Raw genomic sequence first — 22,631 nt, 5'->3', positions numbered from 1 at the left:
ATCTCAGGAAACAGAGTGGACCGACACCAGCAGATGACATGGCACCCCAAACCATTACCCAACCATGCAAATTTTGCATTTCCTTTGGAAATCGAGGTCCCAGAGTCTGGAGGAAGACAGGAGAGGCACAGGATCCACGTTGCCTGAAGTCTAGTGTAAAGTTTCCACCATCAGTGATGGTTTGGGGTGCCATGTCATCTGCTGGTGTCGGTCCACTCTGTTTCCTGAGATCCAGGGTCAACGCAGCCGTCTACCAGCAAGTTTTAGAGCACTTCATGCTTCCTGCTGCTGACCTGCTCTATGGAGATGGAGATTTCAAGTTCCAACAGGACTTGGCGCCTGCACACAGCGCAAAATCTACCCGTGCCTGGTTTACGGACCATGGTATTTCTGTTCTAAATTGGCCCGCCAACTCCCCTGACCTTAGCCCCATAGAAAATATGTGGGGTATTGTGAAAAGGAAGATGCAGAATGCCAGACCCAAAAACGCAGAAGAGTTGAAGGCCACTATCAGAGCAACCTGGGCTCTCATAACACCTGAGCAGTGCCAGAAACTCATCGACTCCATGCCACGCCGCATTAACGCAGTAATTGAGGCAAAAGGAGCTCCAACCAAGTATTGAGTATTGTACATGCTCATATTTTTCATTTTCATACTTTTCAGTTGGCCAACATTTCTAAAAATCCCTTTTTTGTATTAGCCTTAAGTAATATTCTAATTTTGTGACACACGGAATTTTGGATTTTCATTTGTTGCCACTTCAAATCATCAAAATTAAATGAAATAAACATTTGAATGCATCAGTCTGTGTGCAATGAATAAATATAATGTACAAGTTACACCTTTTGAATGCAATTACTGAACTAAATCAAGTTTTTCAAAATATTCTAATTTACTGGCTTTTACCTGTATATATATATATATACACACACATATATATATATACATATATATATATATATATATATATATACACATATATATATATATATATATATATGTATATACAGTTTATATATACATATATATATATATATGTATATATATATATATAGTTATATATATATATATATATATATATATATATATATATATATATATATATAGTTATATATATATATATATATATATATATATATAACTATATATGTGTATATATACATATATATAAATATATATAAAACTATATATGTGTATATATACATATATATAAATATATATATAACTATATATATATATTACTATATATATATATATATATATAGTTATATATATATATATATATATATATATATATATACACACATATATATATATATATATGTATATACAGTTTATATATACATATATATATATATATATATATGTATATATATATATAGTTATATATATATATATATATATATATATATATATAGTTATATATATATATATATATATATATATATATATATATATAAAACTATATATGTGTATATATACATATATATAAATATATATAAAACTATATATGTGTATATATACATATATATAAATATATATATAACTATATATATATATTACTATATATATATATATATATATATATATATAGTTATATATATATATATAGTTATATATATATATATATATATATATATATATATATATATATATATATATATATATATATATACATAAAGTTATATCCATCCATCCATTTTCTACCGCTTATTCCCTTTGGGGTCGCGGGGGGCGCTGGAGCCTATATCAGCTACAATCGGGCGGAAGGCGGGGTACATATACACACATATATATATATACAGTTTATATATATATATATATATATATATTTATATATATATATATATATATATATATATATATATATATATATATATATATATATATATATATATATGCATCTGTTTAGATTTTGTTATTTTATTTCTGATTATTATTAATATTAATGTATTATTATTTCTTTTTTGTTCATTTAATTGATGTAATTGTTGATACTAGTTGTTTTTTTTTGCTGTTTTTTCTCTTTTTTGGGGGGGGTGATATGGTTGGGATATAAACTAAAAATATTTTTGACATTTAGGGCAGACAACAGATACATGATGTATGTGAATATGATGTTATGGATAGGAATGTCTGATGCTGGATGTCAATAAAAAAAAAAGAAAAACAAAAAAAAGAACGTTCTAAAGCCGTGTAGACGAATAACAATAAAAAGTCGAGAGGTTCCTTGTCCTCAGATATTTTTTTGTGGGTTTTGACGAAAATCATCACTCAGTATTAGTCTGTGAGATGCCTCTATGTCATTTTATTATGTTATTTTTTTCCAAAATTGTTGGAATAATGTTTAGATTTCGGACTGATTTAAAACATGTCAGACTGGTTGAAGACCCAGCAGTCAAAAACTCTCAACATTAGACTATGATCAGAAGCTTCTTGGTCGGCCAGCTCGTGTGGGCACATGTGTATTATTTTACGTTCACCAATCAAAGTCATAAATACCCAGTTAAATGTTTCCTTGCATGCTGTAAAAAAGATGTTGTAGTTATCTAAATCCAATTTTCTCAAGTGATATGTCAGTGGAGAAAATAGGTATTGTAAACAAAAGTATATCAAAAGCAGCTCTTGATTATATTGGAATAAATAAGACAATTACAAAAAACCTAATCCAGGAAATATCACAACTATTACCATTTTTTTATCATGATCTTAATAAAATTGATTGACTGACGTTTCGGCATATTGTCAGAGATACACTTGTGGGCCATTGCTGTCCTGTGCAGATGTTGGGGGGACGCTCTGTAACCAAGTTTCACCTCAACCTTGACAAATGTATCTTAAATGAGAGGTCAATGCGTTGCTGGATGGAGATGTCAATTATTATTATTAGTCTCAGTAGGAATATGTGGGCGTGCTTTGGAGCATTCACACAATTAAGATGATGAAATATATAGTTGCCTCTCTATTGGTATAGAGGCCTTGACTGTCGGTTTGTGTGTGTGTGTGTGTGTTTGTGTGAGTGTGTGTGTTTGTGTGTCAGTGCTGACGAGTATTGTGTTATGTTTGTTGTCTTCTCCCTGCCTTCTCTATTGGTTTTTCAGTTTCTTCCTCAGTCTTTTGTCCCCAACGAGGCACACCTGCTGCTAATCACTTCCTGGTAGCATTTAAGCGCGTCTCTACCAGCTGGTCCCTGCCGGTTATTGTTCCTGAACTCTGCTCTTACATGTGCTACCTTGATTCTGCTTCCCTGGTATGTTGCCTTCGCATATTTCTGTAATATTGACCTCGTTGTGTTTTTGTTTTCCTAGTCACCTTGTTTTGAGAGGACTAGTTTTTGCCACGCTGTGTGCGTCCTGACCTTTGCTCCACCAACCTCTGAAAGAGACTACTTTTGTTATATTTCCCATGGTGTGCACTTTTGCCCCATCACCCTTAGTTACCATTTTGGACTTATTAAATATTTTCATTTGTTATCGCGTACCTTGCCTCCATTCTCTGCATCCCGGGGTCCACCCTTGAACTCTATCCTAACATGTTGTCCCGATACCAATATTTTGGTACCGGTACCAGTACCAAAATTATTTAGATACTTTTCGGTACTTTTCTAAATAAAGGGGATCACAAAAAATTGCATTATTGGCTTTATTTTAACAACATATCTTTGGGCAGTGGTTCTCAAATGGGGGTACGTGTACCCCTGGGGGTACTTGAAGGTATGCCAAGGGGTACGTGAGATTTTTTTTAAATGTCCGTCAAAAAGAACTGTGAAAAGAAATGCAACAATGCAATATTCAGTGTTGACAACTAGATTTTTTGTGGACATGTTCCATAAATATTGATGTTAAAGATTTCTTTTTTTGTGAAGAAATGTTTAGAATTAAGTTCATGAATCCAGATGGATCTCTATTACAATCCACTTTAAGTTGATGATTACTTCTATGTGTAGAAATCTTTATTCATAATTGAATCACTTGTTTATTTTTCAACAAGTTTTTTTGTTATTTTTATATCTTTGTTTCCAAATAGTTCAAGAAATACCACTACAAATGAGCAATATTTTGCACTGTTATACAATTTAATAAATCAGAAACTGATGACATAGTGCTGTATTTTACTTCTTTATCTCTTTTTTTCAACCAGAAATTAGGGGGTACTTGAATTTAAAAAAAATGTTCACAGGGGGTACATCACTGAAAAAAGGCTGAGAACCACTGTCTTAGGGTACATTAAACATATGTTTATTATTGCAAGTTTGTCCTTAAATAAAATAATGAACATATGAGACAACTTTTCTTTTAGTAGTAAGTAAGCAAACAAAGGCTCCTAATTTAGCTAATTTCGAAAAATGAATTATGAATCTATTTGTTCATTTACTGTTAATATCTGCTTACTTTCTCCTTTAACATGTTCTATCTGCACTTCTGTTAAAATGTAATAATCACTTATTATTATAACACTATAACATGATAACATTATAACACTAATGTAAGACTTTTAAAGTAATGTTGATAGTAGGCTAATATAGCTCATATAGACACTTAAATCATGTGTTGCCTTCATTATAACACTTATACAAGACTTTTAAAGTCATTTTGATAGTAGGCTAATATAGCTAATATAGACACTTACGTCATGTGTTGGCTTCCTAATAACACTTATATAAGACTTTTAAATGAATTTTGATAGTAGGCTAATTTAGACACTTACGTCATGTGTTGCCTTCCTTATAACACTTATATAAGACTTTTAAATACATTTTGATAGTAGGCTAATATAGCTAATATAGACACTTACATCATGTGTTCTCTTCATTATAACACTTATATAGGACTTTTAAAGTCATTTTGATAGTAGGCTAATATAGCTAATATAGACACTTACATCATGCGTTTTTCTTCATTATAACACTTATATAAGACTTTTAAAGTCATGTTAATAGTAGGCTAATATAGCTAATATAGACACATCATGTGTTGCCTTCCTTATAACACTTATATAAGACTTTTAAATACATTTTGATAGTAGGCTAATATAGCTAATATAGACACTTACGTCATGTGTTGCCTTCCTTATAACACTTATATAAGACTTTTAAATACATTTTGATAGTAGGCTAATATAGCTAATATAGACACTTACGTCATGTGTTGCCTTCCTTATAACACTTATATAAGACTTTTAAATACATTTTGATAGTAGGCTAATATAGCTAATATAGACACTTACATCATGTGTTGCCTTCCTTATAACACTTATATAAGACTTTTAAATACATTTTGATAGTAAGCTAATATAGCTAATATAGACACTTACGTCATGTGTTGCCTTCCTTATAACACTTATATAAGCCTATTAAATACATTTTGATAGTAGGCTAATATAGCTAATATAGACACATCATGCGTTTTTCTTCATTATAACACTTATATAAGACTTTTAAAGTCATGTTGATAGTAGGCTAATATAATTAATATAGACACTTACGTCATGTGTTGCCTTCCTTATAACACTTGTATAAGACTTTTAAATACATTTTGATAGTAGGCTAATATAGCTAATATAGACACTTACATCATGTGTTGCCTTCATTATAACACTTATATAAGACTTTTAAATACATTTTGATAGTAGGCTAATATAGCTAATATAGACACTTACATCATGTGTTGCCTTCATTATAACACTTATATAAGACTTTTAAAGTCATTTTGATAGTAGGTTAATATAGCTAATATAGACACTTACATCGTGTGTTCCCTTGCTCCTGACGGGCCTGGTTAGTGCCGTGCGTGACAGCTCCCGCCATCAGTGTGTGAATGTGTAAATGTGTGTGTGTGTGTGTGAATGGGTGAATGTGGAAATAGTGTCAAAGCGCTTTGAGTTCCTTAAAAAAAGGTGGAAAAGCGCTATACAAGTACGTTTGTACAACCCATTTATCATTCATTATAACACTTATACAAGACTTTTCAAGTCATTTTGATAGTAGGCTAATACAGCTAATGTATACACTTACATCATGTGTTGCATTCATTATAACACTTATATAAGGCTTTACATTGTTTGCGGCTCTAGACTGATTTTTATTATTTGGTCCAATATAACGTTTTGTGTTGCCGGCCCCTGGTTTAAACCGTCCATCGTGACCCCCAACCCGCCTCCAACCCTAAGCAATGTACCAAATTGTCACGCTCCAACTAACTCCTAACAACTCTGACACGCCAACGTTGTGGTAAATACAATTTGAAGAAGGCTTAACTTAATGCATTAGGGAGGAATGTAACTTCATCCCTCAACCTGTTGGACGTGTGGAACGGTTTTCCAATAACGCCCCTGTTACCATTTGTCAGAGCTGAAACGGGGAGGCATCAGTAACTGTTAAATCCCTCCTGCTCCAAACTGACAACATTAGGATTACCCTCCTTAGCGTATCTAAAAGGGACAACTGCAACCTGGCGTGACCCCTGCTGTTCACACTACAATTGCAATAATAACTAACGTAGTACACGGCTTCCCTTGTCAAAACATTTAATCAAACAAGACAATTCCGTCTGCAAAGAGTTACACCTGACAAAAATGTGGATCAAATTAATTACCTGCATTTCAACATCCAACGCTTAAATAACTATACACTATATTGCCAAAAGTATTTGGCCACCTGCCTTGACTCACATTTAACTTGAAGTGCCATCCCATTCCTAACCCATAGGGTTCAATATGATGTCGGTCCACCTTTTTGCAGCTATTACAGCTTCAACTCTTCTGGGAAGGCTGTCCACAAGGTTGCAGAGTGTGTTTATAGGAATTTTCCACCATTCTTCCAAAAGCGCATTGGTGAGGTCACACACTGATGTTGGTCTCTCAGTCTCCGTTCTAATTCATCCCAAAGGTGTTCTATTCGGGTCAGGTCAGGACTCTGTGCAGGCCAGTCAAGTTCATCCACACCAGACTCTGTCATCCATGTCTTTATGGACCTTGCTTTGTGCACTGGTGTGCAGTCGTGTTGGAGGAGGAAGGGGGCCCGCTCCAAACTGTTCCCACAAGGTTGGGAGCATGGAATCGTCCGGAATGTTTTGGTATCCTGGAGCATTCACTTTCACTTTCACATTTCACCTTTCACTGGAACCAAGCCCAACTCTTGAAGAACAACCCCACACCATAATTCCTCTTCCACCAAATTTCACACTGGGCTCAATGCAGTCCAAAATGTACCGTTCTCCTGACAACCTCCAAACCCAGACTCGTCCATCAGATCGCCAGATGGAAAAGCGTGATTCATCACTCCAGGGAAGGCGTGTCCACTGCTCTAGAGTCCAGTGGCGACGTGCTTTACACCACTGCATCCGACGCTTTGCATTGGACTCGGTGATGTATGACTTCGATGCAGCTGGAAATCCATTCCATGAAGCTCTCTGCGTACTGTACGTGGGCTAATTGGAAGGTCACATGAAGTTTGGAGCTCTGTAGCAACTGACTGTGCAGAAAGTCTTTGCACTATGCGCTTCAACATCCGCTGACCCCTCTCTGTCAGTTCACGTGACCTACCACTTGGTGGCTGAGTTGCTGTTGTTCCCAAACTCTTCCAATTTCTTCCCCACATCTGCGGTCCCCTCCAAGTTTTCTCATTGTATCCCGTTGGGTTGAGTTTTTTGCTTGCCCTGATGTGGGATCTGAGCCGAGGATGCCGTTTTGAGACACTCGTGATTTAGGGCTATATAAATACACTTTGATTGATTTGTTTTAGCCCTATGTGGCTGTTGTATAAAGAGAATTGTCAGTCCATTTATACTGGTTGACCCTCACGAGCATACTTGCCAACCCTCCCGGATTATCCGGGAGACTCCCGAAATTCAGCGCCTCTCCCGAAAACCTCCCGGGACAAATTTTCTCCCGAAAATCTCCCGAAATTCAGGCGGAGCTGGAGGCCACGCCCCCTCCAGCTCCATGCGGACCTGAGTCCGCTTTCCAACAATATAAAGAACGTCTACAGTAAAGCAGTCCGTCTGCCGTAAACAGCAATGTTGTGACACTCTTAAACAGGACAATACCGCCATCTAGTGCATTTGATGAAAGCACTTTTGTGCGTGCCACACAGCAATGCATCATCAGAGAGGGTGTTCAGCATGGTTAGAAAGATAGTGACAGAGAATAGAACAAGGATGGACAATTCAACCCTTAACTCAACAATGAGTTACCACGCCCCCCGCACCCACCCCCCACCCCCCACCTCCCGAAATTGGAGGTCTCAAGGTTGGCAAGTATGCTCACGAGGCGCTTTCACAACAATCAAGGTCAAAAAGTTTAGCTGACAATAAAAAAAAAGCATCAAGATTTGTGTTTGTTATGCAGAAGGGTGTGTTTTTTTTTTTTTTAACTCACCCATCTCCATCACAGTGCAATGTAATCATGCATTATTCATGGGGGAAAAAAGACAGGGACATTTGTTTTGTTGGCCATGCATTATGAAGACGGGGGGACAGGAGCTGCACGCCACGTTTGCTTCACAGCTGTCCTTAGTGTGCCTATTTTCCCCGGGCTTTCAACTTGCCTCCCTGTTTTTCTCCGTGTCCCCTGTCCACGTTTGCTATTATATCAACAAGGAGAGCGCAAGTACATATTAGCAAGATTAACCTTTTCAAACCGCCGGACCATGGTAAAGCCTCTTTTGCGTTGCTATGGCAACTGTCACGCAGACGTCCGCATATAGCCAGAACGTATTATACGTCCGCCAAAATAAAACAACTGTACATATACAAGTACAAACCAGGTTTCCATATGAGTTGGGAAATTGTGATGTAAATATAAACGGAATACAATGATTTGCAAATCATTTTCAACCCATATTCAGTTGAATATGCTACAAAGACAACATATTTGATGTTCAAACTGATTTTTTTTTGCAAATAATCATTAACTTTAGAATTTGATGCCAGCAACACGTGACAAAGAAGTTGGGAAAGGTGGCAATAAATACTGATAAAGTTGAGGAATGCTCATCAAACACTTATTTGGAACATCCCACAGGTGAACAGGCAAAGTGGGAACAGGTGGGTGCCATGATTGGGTATAAAAGTAGATTTCCATGAAATGCTCAGTCATTCACAAACAAGGACGGGGCGAGGGTCACCACTTTGTCAACAACTGCGTGAGCAAATTGTTTAAGAACAACCTTTCTCAACCAGCTATTGCAAGGAATTTAGGGATTTCACCATCTACGGTCCGTAATATCATCAAAGGGCTCAGAGAATCTGGAGAAATCACTGCACGTAAGCAGCTAAGCCCGTGACCTTCGATCCCTCAGGCTGTACTGCATCAACAAGCGGCATCAGTGTGTAAAGGATATCACCACATGGGCTCAGGAACGCTTCAGAAACCCACTGTCAGTAACTACAGTTGGTCGCTACATCTGTAAGTGCAAGTCAAAACTCTTCTATGCAAGGCGAAAACCGTTTATCAACAACACCCAGAAACGCCGTCGGCTTCGCTGGGCCTGAGCTCATCTGAGATGGACTGATACAAAGTGGAAAAGTGTTCTGTGGTCTGACGAGTCCACATTTCAAATTGTTTTTGGAAACTGTGGACGTCGTGTCCTCCGGACCAAAGAGGAAAAGAACCATCCGGATTGTCATACGCGCAAAGTTGAAAAGCCAACATCTGTGATGGTATGGGGGTGTATTAGTGCCCAAGACATGGGTAACTTACACATCTGTGAAGGCGCCATTAATGCTGAAAGGTACATACAGGTTTTGGAGCAACATATGTTGCTCTCCAAGCCATGGACGCCCCTGCTTTTTTCAGCAAGACAATGCCAAGCCACGCGTTACATCAACGTGGCTTCATAGTAAAAGAGTGCGGGTACTTTCCTGGCCCGCCTGCAGTTCAGACCTGTCTCCCATCGAAAATGTGTGGCGCATTCTGAAGCGTAAAATACGACAGCGGAGAACCCCGGACTGTTGAACAACTTAAGCTGTACATCAAGCAATAATGGGAAAGAATTCCACCTGAGAAGCTTAAAAAATGTGTCTCCTCAGTTCCCAAACGTTTACTGAGTGTTGTTAAAAGGAAATGTCATGTAAAACAGTAGTGAACATGCCCTTTCCCAACTACTTTGGCACGTGTTGCAGCCATGAAATTCTAAGTTAATTATTATTTGCAAAAAAAAAATAAAGTTTATGAGTTTGAACATCATATATTTTGTCTTTGTAGTGCATTCAATTTAATATGGGTTGAAAAGGATTTGCAAATCATTGTATTCCGTTTATATTTACATCTAACACAATTTCCCAACTCATATGGAAACGGGGTTTGCACATATACGTACATACACTCATGCATATAATCACGTTTCATCAAACATAAATTAACTTTGTTACCCTACGTTTTACCTTTGTTACCCAAAGCTTAACCCATTGTTACTATAACAATCTACAAGGTTAATATAGTTATACTGTTTTTTCCTTATCTGCTTTCTTTTGTATTTTAAGTTATCATTGAACAATTGTATTGTTGATAATAGAGGTAATTATTGTTATTATTCATTATCAATATGGTTATTTCTATTGGCATTTGTATTGATCCATTTATAGGGTAATAATGTTCATTGTCATTTCTGTATTATTATTTATTTCGCTAACTGCTTCTTTGCTATCATTTTTATCATCATATTTGTACATATCCTATTTGATGATGTTCTATTGCTGTTGTTATGTTGTGTTTGCTGTTGTTGTTTTTGTCTCTCTGTCTAATCCCCCTCTTGTCCCCACAATGCCCCCCTCTGTCTTCCTTTTTTTTCTCTTTTTATCCCCTCCTGCTTTATAAATAATAATATAAATCCATTTAAATAAAGTCAAATACAAATAAGGCAACAAGAGAAGTATCCTACACTTCTCTTTTGTAAAGTAAATGTGTACAGCCGATATGGGCATCTACATCAACTATATGATTTGCCTTAGTAGCTGGACAGGAAAAAAACAAAAAAACAAAAAAACTGAATTTAGATTTTAATTAAAAAAACTAGGGCTTAGTGACTTTGACATTTTCACCAAGTCGATTCCTACGGTTCTACATTTTATTTAACTTCATTAAATCTTTGAAAATGTTTCAAATATGTTACTTTGAAGTTAATTATATTCATATAGCACTTTTTTCTCTAGTGACTCAAAGCATACATAGTGAAACCCATTATTTAAATGACATTTAAACCAGTGAGGGTGTCATTGGGCATAGGTGGGTAAAGTAACTTGCCCAAGGACACAACGGCAGTGACTCGGATGTCGCCACTCTACTAAACTAGCCAAACGTTGGACAGCTAAAACTTCCTCCAAAGTCTCAAAAGTGCTATTTTGAAGTGTAGTTGTATTGCAACATTCCATCACTGCAAACTAAACTAAATTTCAAGTGCAAAAAAGTTGGACAACTAATTAATGACACTTTTTTAAATCAACAATAGGACTCCTGCTGAACAAAGATCAATCAATCAATGTTTATTTATATAGCCCTAAATCACAAGTGTCTCAAAGGGCTGCACAAGCCACAACGACATCCTCGGTACAAAGCCCACATAAGGGCAAGGAAAAACTCACCCCAGTGGGACGTCGATGTGAATGACTATGAGAAACCTTGGAGAGGACCGCATATGTGGGTAACCCCCCCTCCCCCTCTAGGGGAGACCGAAAGCAATGGATGTCGAGTGGGTCTGACAAAGATGGTCCGTGTACCTTCCGTTCAATCTATATTCTGGAACGCAAATCAAAAAATAAAATTGAGGCCGTTTTTCGATTTTTTTTTATATATGGCAGATTTTAAAGGCCTACTGAAATGCGATTTTCTTATTTAAACGGGTATAGCAGGTCCATTCTATGTGTCATAATTGATCATTTCGCGATATTGCCATATTTTTGCCGAAATGATTTAGTAAAGAACATAGACGATAAAGTTCGCAACTTTTGGTCGCTGACAAAAAAGCCTTGCCTGTACCGGAAGTAGCAGACGAGTAGCGTGACGTCACAGGTTGTGGAGCTCCTCACATCCGCACATTGTTTACAATCATGGCCACCAGCAGCGAGAGCGATTCAGACCGAGAAAGCGACGATTTCCCCATTAATTTGAGCGAGGATGAAAGATTTGTGGATGAGGAAAGTGAGAGTGAAGGACTAGAGGGCAGTGGGAGCGATTCAGATAGGAAAGATGCTGTGAGAGGCGGGTGGGACCTGATATTCAGCTGGGAATGACTAAAACAGTAAATAAACACAAGACATATATATACTCTATTAGCCACAACACAACCAGGCTTATATTTAATATGCCACAAATTAATCCCGCATAACAAACACCTCCCCCCTCCCGTCCATATAACCCGCCAATACAACGCAAACACCTGCACAACACACTCAATCCCACAGCCCAAAGTACCGTTCACCTCCCCAAAGTTCATACAGCACATATATTTCCCCAAAGTCCCCAAAGTTACGTACGTGACATGCACATAGCGTTGTGCATGTACAGGCAAGCGATTAAATGTTTGGAAGCTTACTCACGGTACCGCGTCTGCGTATCCAACTCAAAGTCCTCCTGGTAAGAGTCTCTGTTGTCCCAGTTCTCCACAGGCCAATGGTAAAGCTTGACTGTCATCTTTCGGGAATGTAAACAATGAAACACCGGCTGTGTTTGTGTTGCTGCAGCCGCCCGCAATACACCGCTTCCCACCTACAGCTTTCTTCTTTGCTGTCTCTGAACAAATTGCAAAAGATTCACCAACACAGATGTCCAGAATACTGTGGAATTTTGCGATGAAAACAGACAACTTAATAGCTGGCCACCATGCTGTCCCAAAATGTCCTCTACAATCCGTGACGTCACGCGCAGGCGTCATCCTACCGAGACGTTTTCAGCAGGATATTTCGCGCAAAATTTAAAATTGCACTTTAGTAAGCTAACCCGGCCGTATTGGCATGTGTTGCAATGTTAAGATTTCATCATTGATGTATAAACTATCAGACTGCCTGGTCGGTAGTAGTGGGTTTCAGTAGGCCTTTAAAACAAACACAAAAGGGTGGATTTTCATTAAAATATTGCCGTCAAATTGGATTTTGTGCTGTTTTCCTTTTATGGATTTTTATTTGTCCAGATAAACACAAAAATCTAATGTGTTAATAATGTTAGTTACCGTATTTTTCGGAGTATAAGTCGCACCGGAGTATAAGTCGCACCTGCCGAAAATACATAATAAAAAAGGAAAAAAACATATATAAGTCGCACTATGAAAAAAACTGCGACTTATAGTCTGAAAAATGCGTTAAATTTTTACTACACATGTTGCTCAAAGGCTGTAATGGTGGACATTAAAACATCCTCGAAGTTGACACATCGTATTGCCGCACGGAATTGGTAGTTGTCTTAAACAACTACCTGTGGCATCTGCTTTTAAACCGGAGCCTGGGCTGAGGGGGGGAATGCTCATCCATCTTCCTGACAACCTGGAATTGTGAAATACTTTCAGCTGTCAAAGGAGGGTCCGCGAAATGCCAAGAAAGCCGAATGGATCCGGTCCCGTGTTATTATTTCCTACCAGCATCGACACCGAACCTTTGCCCCTCGTTATAATGCAGCCTGTCTTTGGCCTTGTTCACGCTTGCAAGTCGTTTCCGTTTTTTGTTTTTTTTGCCCATATATGACCTGTTTTGGATTATTTTCATGTCAATGTGAACAGTACAATTCGGAACATTGCAAATATGATCTTTTCTTATGTGGATATAAATCAGTACTCGATGTGACTGCAGTCTGAAATATCAGCTTGCGATCATCCAAATAGTCGGTTGCAAAATAAATAGTTGACAAAAGAGCGGAAAAGAGGCGGAAATATTTTTTTAAGGATAAAGTTAGAGTTAAAGTATCAATGATTATCACACACACACACTAGGTGTGGTGAAATTAACTTCTGCATTTGACCCATCGCCTTGTTCCACCCGCTGGGAGGTGAGGGGAGCAATGAGGAGCAAAACCAAACAAGAATGACAAACACATTTCTGCAAATTTCTCAAAAACTGCAAACGCCAAAATGCTTCCACTCTTTCTCCTTAATCTTTTACAGCGGGGGTCGGCAACTCGCGGCTCTAGGGCCGCAAGTGGCTCTTTAGCGTCACCTAGTGGCGGGAAAACATTATTTAATGTCCAAAAAGATAAAGAAAAAACACAAACCAGGAACTAGGAACAGGAAACAGGATGCCAGGGAAACAGGAACTGGAAGACGAGGAACAAAAAGACAGCAAGCTACAAACAGCTACAGAATATAGCTTACCGCTACCGCATCCAGCTACACTGACATCAACAAGTAGGAATGACAATAATCCAGCACTGACTGGAGGGGAAGGCAGGTTTAAATAGCAGCTGGCTGATTGACACCAGGTGTGGCCAGGTGCCAATCAGCCGCAGCTGAGGGGAAGCAGCACTCAGGGAGACAATCAGGAAATAACCAAAATAAGAGCGCTGACAAGAAATGACAGAGGAAAAACCAAAACATAACTAAACTGTCAGGGACAAGCCTGACAAAACTCTTTATAATCTGACAAAGAAGAGGTGGATCAACAAAAGCAGCACATTTCCTGGAAATACCAACAGCCCTTCCCATCTTTGTAACTATATCACTGATATGTTTTGCCCATCTCTGGTCAAATCTTTTACTGTGGCTTCATAGTAAAAGAGTGCGGGTACTAGACTGGCCTGCCTGCAGTCCAGACCTGTCTCCCATTAAAAATGTGTGGCGTAATATGAAGCCTAAAATACCACAACGGAGACCCCGGACTGTTGAACAACTTAAGCTGCACATCAGGCAAGAATGGGAAATATTTCCACTTGAAAAGTTTCAAAAATTGGTGTCCTCAGTTCCCAAATGTTTACTGAGTGTTGTTAAAAAGAAAGGCCATGTAACACAGAAGTAAAAATGTCCCTTTGACAACTTTTGGTAGGGATGCCATTAAATTCTAAGTTAATGATTACTTACTAAATAAATTACGTTTCTCAGTTCGAACATTAAATATATTGTCTTTTCAGTCCATTCAATTGAATATAAGTTGAAAATAATTAGCATATCATTGTATTCTGTTTTTATTTACCATTTACACAACGCGCCAACTTCACTGGTTTGGGGTTTTGTACCACTATAACACATACTTGCCAACCCTCCCGGATTTTCCGGGAGACTCCCGAAATTCAGCGCCTCTCCCGAAAACCTCCCGGGACAAAATTTCTCCCAAAAATCTCCCGAAATTCAGGCAGAGCTGGAGGCCACGCCCCCTCCAGCTCCAAGCGGACCTGAGTCCGCTTTCCCACGATATAAACAGTGTGCCTGCCCAATCACATTATAACTGTAGAATGATCGAGGGCGAGTTCTTGGTTTCTTATGTGGGTTTATTGTTAGGCAGTTTCATTAACGTCCTCCCAGCGCGGTAACAACACACAACAACAGCAGTCATGTTTTTGTCTACCGTAAAGCAGTTTGTCTGCCGTAAACAGCAATGTTGTGACACTCTTAAACAGGACAATACTGCCATCTACTGTATATCAATAACATATACGGCTTTTAGAGAGTGCAGTGCACAACTGCGCACACAACAAGGAGACGAAGCAGAAGAACGAGGAAGATACAGCCATGGCGACGCCGACGACGAGTAAGATGAAGAAATACGCTTTGTTGCACCTTTCCTGCCTGAGTTCGGCGATTAGTTGCAAATCTTGCTTGCACACAGCCAATCCAAAACAAAACAAACTAGTCCTGCCTGCACTCACGCTACCGCTCCCTCTCTTCTTTCGCCCACACACTCACTGACGTCACTCACCTCACATGCTCACCTATTAAAGGGCCACACACACACACATACGCTACTCTCATAACAGCTTGTAGTGGACCACCAAATGCTTGGCACTGAAGATATTCCTCAGGAAGCAAAGATTGACCGGTTTTGGGCCATGCTAGGGAGAGATGGAAGATTACAGACTCTAATGCATTTGATGAAAGCACTTTTGTGCGTGCCACACATCAATGCATCATCAGAGAGGGTGTTCAGCATGGTTAGAAAAATAGTGACAGAGAATAGAACAAGGATGGACAATTCAACCCTTAACTCAACAATGAGTAGATGAGTGTTATGTGTGTGTATATGTGCAAATAAATGAACACTGAAATTCAAGTATTTATCTTATTTATATATACATATATATATATAAATATATATATATATATATACATATATATATATATATATATATATATATATATATATATATATATATATATATATATATATATATATATATATATATATATATATATGTGTATATATATATATATATATATATATATATATATATATACATATATATATATATATATATATATATTTCCGGGAGACTCCCGAAATTCAGCGCCTCTCCCGAAAACCTCCCGAGACAAAATTTCTCCCAAAAATCTCCCGAAATTCAGGCAGAGCTGGAGGCCTGCCTGAATATGTATATATAATATATATATATATATATATATATATATATATATATATATATATATATATATATATATATATATATATATATATATATATATATATAGCTAGAATTCACTGAAAGTCAAGTATTTCTTAGATATATATATATATATATAAATATATATATATATATATCCATCCATCCATCCATCTTCTTCCGCTTATCCGAAGTCGGGTCGCGGGGGCAGCAGCCTAAGCAGGGAAGCCCAGACTTCCCTCTCCCCAGCCACTTCGTCCAGCTCCTCCCGGGGGATCCCGAGGCGTTCCCAGGCCAGCCGGGATATATAGTCTTCCCAACGTGTCCTGGGTATTCCCCGTGGCCTCCTACCGGTCGGAGGTGCCCTAAACACCTCCCTAGGGAGGCGTTCGGGTGGCATCCTGACCAGATGCCCGAACCACCTCATCTGGCTCCTCTTGATGTGGAGGAGCAGCGGCTTTACTTTGAGCTCCCCCCGGATGACAGAGCTTCTCACCCTATCTCTAAGGGAGAGCCCCGCCACCCGGCGGAGGAAACTCATTTTGGCCGCTGGTACCCGTGATCTTGTCCTTTCGGTCATAACCCAAAGCTCATGACCATAGGTGAGGATGGGAACGTAGATCGACCGGTAAATTGAGAGCTTTGCCTTCCGGCTTAGCTCCTTCTTCACCACAACGGATCGATACAGCGTCCGCATTACTGAAGACGCCGCACCGATCCGCCTGTTGATCTCACGATCCACTCTTCCCTCACTCGTGAACAAGACTCCGAGGTACTTGATCTCCTCCCCAACCCGGAGATAGCACTCCACCCTTTTCCGGGCGAGAACCATGGACTCGGACTTGGAGGTGCTGATTCTCATCCCAGTCGCTTCATACTCGGCTGCGAACCGATCCAGTGAGAGCTGAAGATCCTGGCCAGATGAAGCCATCAGGACCACATCATCTGCAAAAAGCAGAGACCTAATCCTGCAGCCACCAAACCAGATCCCCTCAACGCCTTGACTGCGCCTAGAAATTCTGTCCATAAAAGTTAGGAACAGAATCGGTGACAAAGGGCAGCCTTGGCGGAGTCCAACTCTCACTGGAAACGTGTCCGACTTACTGCCGGCAATACGGACCAAGCTCTGGCACTGAGTATACAGGGAGCGGACTACCACAATCAGACAGTCCGATACCCCATACTCTCTGAGCACTCCCCACAGGACCTCCCGAGGGACACGGTCGAATACCTTCTCCAAGTCAACAAAACACATGTAGACTGGTTGGGCAAACTCCCATGCACCCTCAAGGACCCTGCCGAGAGTATAGAGCTGGTCCACAGTTCCACGACCAGGACGGAAACCACACTGTTCCTCCTGAATCCGAGGTTCGACTATCCGGCGTAGCCTCCTCTCCAGTACACCTGAATAGACCTTACCGGGAAGGCTGAGGAGTGTGATCCCACGATAGTTAGAACACACCCTCCGGTTCCCCTTCTTAAAGAGAGGAACCACCACCCCGGTCTGCCAATCAAGAGGTACCGCCCCCGATGTCCACGCGATGCTGCAGAGTCTTGTCAACCAAGACAGCCCCACAGCATCCAGAGCCTTAAGGAACTCCGGGCGGATCTCATCTACCCCCGGGGCCTTGCCACCGAGGAACTTTTTAACTACCTCAGCAACCTCAGCCCCAGAAATATTTCTTATATATATATATATATATATATATATATATATATGAAATACTTGACTTGGTGAATTCTAGCTGTAAATATACTCCTCCCCTCCTAACCACGCCCCTAACCACGCCACCGCCCTAACCATGCCCTCCGCCCCACCCCCGACCACGCCCACCCCACCCCCATCTCCCGAAATCGGAGGTCTCAAGGTTGGCAAGTATGCTATAACATTTATTCCTACTAAACAGGTACAGGTGAAAAGACGTTATTTGCTTACCTGTTTTTCCGGTGTTCTTCATAGTCGTCTTATTTGAAGATTCTTTATCGAAGCCCTCTAGTGTAAGTTCCTGGAACTCGGTGGACACTTTGGTGTCCTGGTCCACGATATTGATCGGCGATTGTTTTCTTTCCTTACATTCCGGGAAGGCGGACGCCCAGCCCTCCTCTGGTCCGTATGTACCTGGCAAAGGAAGCGGGTTCTCATTAGAAGACGCATGCATCATAGCAGAGTAGACTTTAGAAGGGTATTTCAAGGAGCGACACGGAATATCCTCTGAAAGCTGCGCTGCCAAGACGTCGGAATTATAATGAGACGTTGTTCACAGAATAAACATCAAGTGCTTTAAACTGAGGCAGCTGCTTTAAAAAAAAAAAAGCACCAACACCATCTGCATTTCTTTCATGGGCCGGGGAATGTTATGATTCTAAGACAGCTGTGTTTGGTGACATTTTACGGATAAAGTCAAAGATTATGCACTGTTGACCTCCTTCTCAAGTACATCCTAGACGGTTAATACACACAAGATGTCTGTCACATTGGGAGCTGACAGGGGACACACAAAGACGCCTCAGAGGACTCACAAGTTATATTTACATCCTCGAACAGTAAACGTCCGGTGTAACAGCCTGGAGGAGCACCGGAGTCTCTCAGGAGAGGTTTTCAATGAGCATTACTTGCCGGGAAAGCCGGTGTCAGTGAACCCATCTTCTTTGGTACCTGGATGTCTATTATCGTTGGCATTAAGGCTGTAGCCATATGATCTCTTTGTGTCTGCCTTTTAGCACAACTGGGAAAACAACAGCGAGGTGATATACAGTAGCTGGATGTGGTTATGGAAACAAGTAGGGGTGTTTTAGAATAGTCGACATTCTGATGGTGCATATTTAAAATAAGCAGGACAGACTTCTGTTAAAGGGGAACATTATCACCAGACCTATGTAAGCGTCAATATATACCTTGATGTTGCAGAAAAAAGACCTTTTTTTTTTTTTACCGATTTCCGAACTCTAAATGGGTGAATTTTGGCGAATTAAACGCCTTTCTAATAATCGCTCTCGGTTGTGACGTCACATCGGGAAGCAATCCGCCATTTTCTCAAACACCGAGTCAAATCAGCTCTGTTATTTTCCGTTTTTTCTACTGTTTTCCATACCTTGGAGACATCATGCCTCGTCGGTGTGTTGTCGGAGGGTGTAACAACACGAACAGGGACGGATTCAAGTTGCACCAGTGGCCCAAAGATGCGAAAAGGGCAAGAAATTGGACGTTTTTTCCGCACACTTTACCGACGAAAGCTATGCTACGACAGAGATGGCAAGAATGTGTGGATATCCTGCGACACTCAAAGCAGATGCATTTCCAACGATAAAGTCAAAGAAATCTGCCGCCAGACCCCCATTGAATCTGCCGGAGTGTGTGAGCAATTCAGGGACAAAGGACCTCGGTAGCACGGCAAAAAATGTTTGTTCCCGCAGACGAGCGAGCTAAACCCCCTGGATGTCTTGGCTCACATCAACTTCAAAACTGGACAGATCAGCTTTCAGAAAAAGAGCGCGGATGAGGGTATATCTACAGAATATATTAATTGATGAAAATTGGGCTGTCTGCACTCTCAAAGTGCATGTTGTTGCAAAATGTATTTCATATGCTGTAAACCTAGTTCATAGTTGTTAGTTTCCTTTAATGCCAAACAAACACATACCAATCGTTGGTTAGAAGGCGATCGCCAAATTCGTCCTCGCTTTCTCCCGTGTCGCTGGCTGTCGTGTCGTTTTCATCGGTTTCGCTTGCATACGGTTCAAACCGATATGGCTCAATAGCTTCAGTTTCTTCTTCAATTTTGTTTTCGCTACCTGCCTCCACACTACAACCATCCGTTTCAATACACTCGTAATCTGTTGAATAGCTTAAGCCGCTGAAATCCGAGTCTGAATCCGAGCTAATGTCGCTATAGCTTTCTGTTCTTTCCGCCATGTTTGTTTGTGTTGGCTTCACTATGTGACGTCACAGGAAAATGGACGGGTGTATATAACGATGGTTAAAATCAGGCACTTTGAAGCTTTTTTTAGGGATATTGCGTGATGGGTAAAATTTTGAAAAAAACTTCGAAAACTATAATAAGCCACTGGGAACTGATTTTTAATGGTTTTAAAAATAATTGTGATAATGTTCCCCTTTAAATAAATGGGTTGATTTGTGTTTTGTTAAGTTAAGCAGGAAATATTTATATTTAAAACAAATAAGACACAATTTTATTCTGGCAATTCAGTTATTTTGCTGATAGCTTGTGGTTAATGTCCATTCGCAGTCAGCAAATTATTACGTATTCGTATTAATCAAAAACCTAATCTAATCTAATTAAATTCAGGTTGAAGTGAAATAGTATACAAATAGTATAAAAATGCATCAATCCATTTTCTACCGCTTGTTTAGGCCTGCTGTGTGTGTGTGAGTGTGTGTGTTCTGGCAATGCTTACTTAAAGGCCTACTGAAACCCACTACTACCGACCACGCAGTCTGATAGTTTATATATCAATGATGAAATCTTAACATTGCAACACATGCCAATACGGCCGGTTAGCTTACTAAAGTTCAATTTTAAATTTCGCGCGACATATCCTGCTGAAAACGTCTCGGTATGATGACGCCGGCACGTGACGTCACGGATTGTAGAGGACATTTTGGGACAGCATGGTGGCCAGCTATTAAGTCGTCTGTTTTCATCGCAAAATTCCACAGTATTCTGGACATCTGTGTTGGTGAATCTTTTGCAATTTGTTCAATGAACAATGGAGACAGCAAAGAAGAAAGCTGTATGTGGGAAGCGGTGTATTGCGGGCGACTGCAGCAACACAAACACAGCCGGTGTTTCATTGTTTACATTCCCGAAAGATGACAGTCAAGCTTTACCATTGGCCTGTGGAGAACTGGGACAACAAAGACTCTTACCAGGAGGACTTTGAGTTGGATGCGCAGACGCGGTACTGTGAGTACGCATGCAGCTGCGGCTTCCAAACATTTGATCGCTTGCCCGTACGTGCGTGCCGCTATGTGCATGTCACGTACGTAACTTTGGGGACTTTGGGGAAATATATGTACTGTATGAACTTTGGGGAGGTGAACGGTACTTTGGGCTGTGGGATTGAGTGTGTTGTGCAGGTGTTTGAGTTGTATTGGCGGGTTATATGGACAGGAGGGGGGAGGTGTTTGTTATGCGGGATTAATTTGTGGCATATTAAATATAAGCCTGGTTGTGTTGTGGCTAATAGAGTATATATATGTCTTGTGTTTATTTACTATTTTAGTCATTCCCAGCTTCATATCACTTCCCACCCGCCTCTCACAGCATCTTCCCTATCTGAATCGCTCCCACTGCCCTCTAGTCCTTCACTCTCACTTTCCAAATCCACAAATCGTTCATTCTCGCTCAAATTAATAGGGAAATCGTCGCTTTCTCGGTCCGAATCGCTCTCGCTGCTGGTGGCCATGATTGTAAACAATGTGCAGATGTGAGGAGCTCCACAACCTGTGACGTCACGCTACTCGTCTGCTACTTCCGGTACAGGCAAGGCTTTTTTATCAGCGACCAAAAGTTGCAAACTTTATCGTCGATGTTCTCTACTAAATCCTTTCAGCAAAAATATGGCAATATCGCGAAATGATCAAGTATGACATAGAATGGACCTGCTATCCCCGTTTAAATAAGAAAATCATTAAATATGTATTCTGATATATGTTCTTCACGGAAAATGAGCCAAAGTCAGTGAGTCTCAGTTTGAAAAATTAATGAATTGTACAATTTTTCTTTTAAAAATAAAAATGAAAACGGGTCCCACAGACCCAAACACCACACAAGTTCATATGTGAGTCATATTATGATTTTTTTTTTCTACATGTAAAACTTCTTGTGGTCTACATAGACTTAGACTTCCTTTTATTGTCATTCAAATTTGAACTTTACAGTACAGTTAAGAACAAAAGTGTGTTGCATTAGCTTGTTGTAGTGCAGGATAAAAGAGCAATAAGGTGCAGATATAAATAAATAGATTACTGTACAGATAAATATATTGCACTTTTGCGTATGCATCCACTTTTATGGATGTATGTTATATTGTCTTTATATTCCAGCCAGTTAATCCGTTTTTGGGGGGAATTGATGGGATTATTATGATGCGTTCAAGA

General features: G+C 39.6%; 1 protein-coding gene across 4 annotated transcripts in view; it reads right to left on the bottom strand.

Moving 5' to 3' along the window:
- Positions 1-22,631, bottom strand: part of LOC133583860 (receptor-type tyrosine-protein phosphatase gamma-like) — a 941,097-nt gene that overhangs the window by 377,332 nt on the left and 541,134 nt on the right. For 3 of the 4 annotated variants that reach the window (XM_061937677.2, XM_061937679.1, XM_061937678.1), the window contains exon 3: positions 18,447-18,629. In XM_061937677.2, coding sequence (XP_061793661.1) covers positions 18,447-18,629 — 183 coding nt within the window. Of the gene's footprint in view, positions 1-18,446; positions 18,630-22,631 lie in introns of those variants that run through there. The other variant, XM_061937681.2, reaches the window with a different exon arrangement.

The sequence above is a fragment of the Nerophis lumbriciformis genome, linkage group LG03 (assembly GCF_033978685.3).
Source record: "Nerophis lumbriciformis linkage group LG03, RoL_Nlum_v2.1, whole genome shotgun sequence".
NCBI lineage: Eukaryota > Metazoa > Chordata > Actinopteri > Syngnathiformes > Syngnathidae > Nerophis > Nerophis lumbriciformis.
The sequence above is the reverse complement of the archived record's forward strand: the minus strand, read 5'-3'. Positions and strand labels throughout refer to the sequence as shown.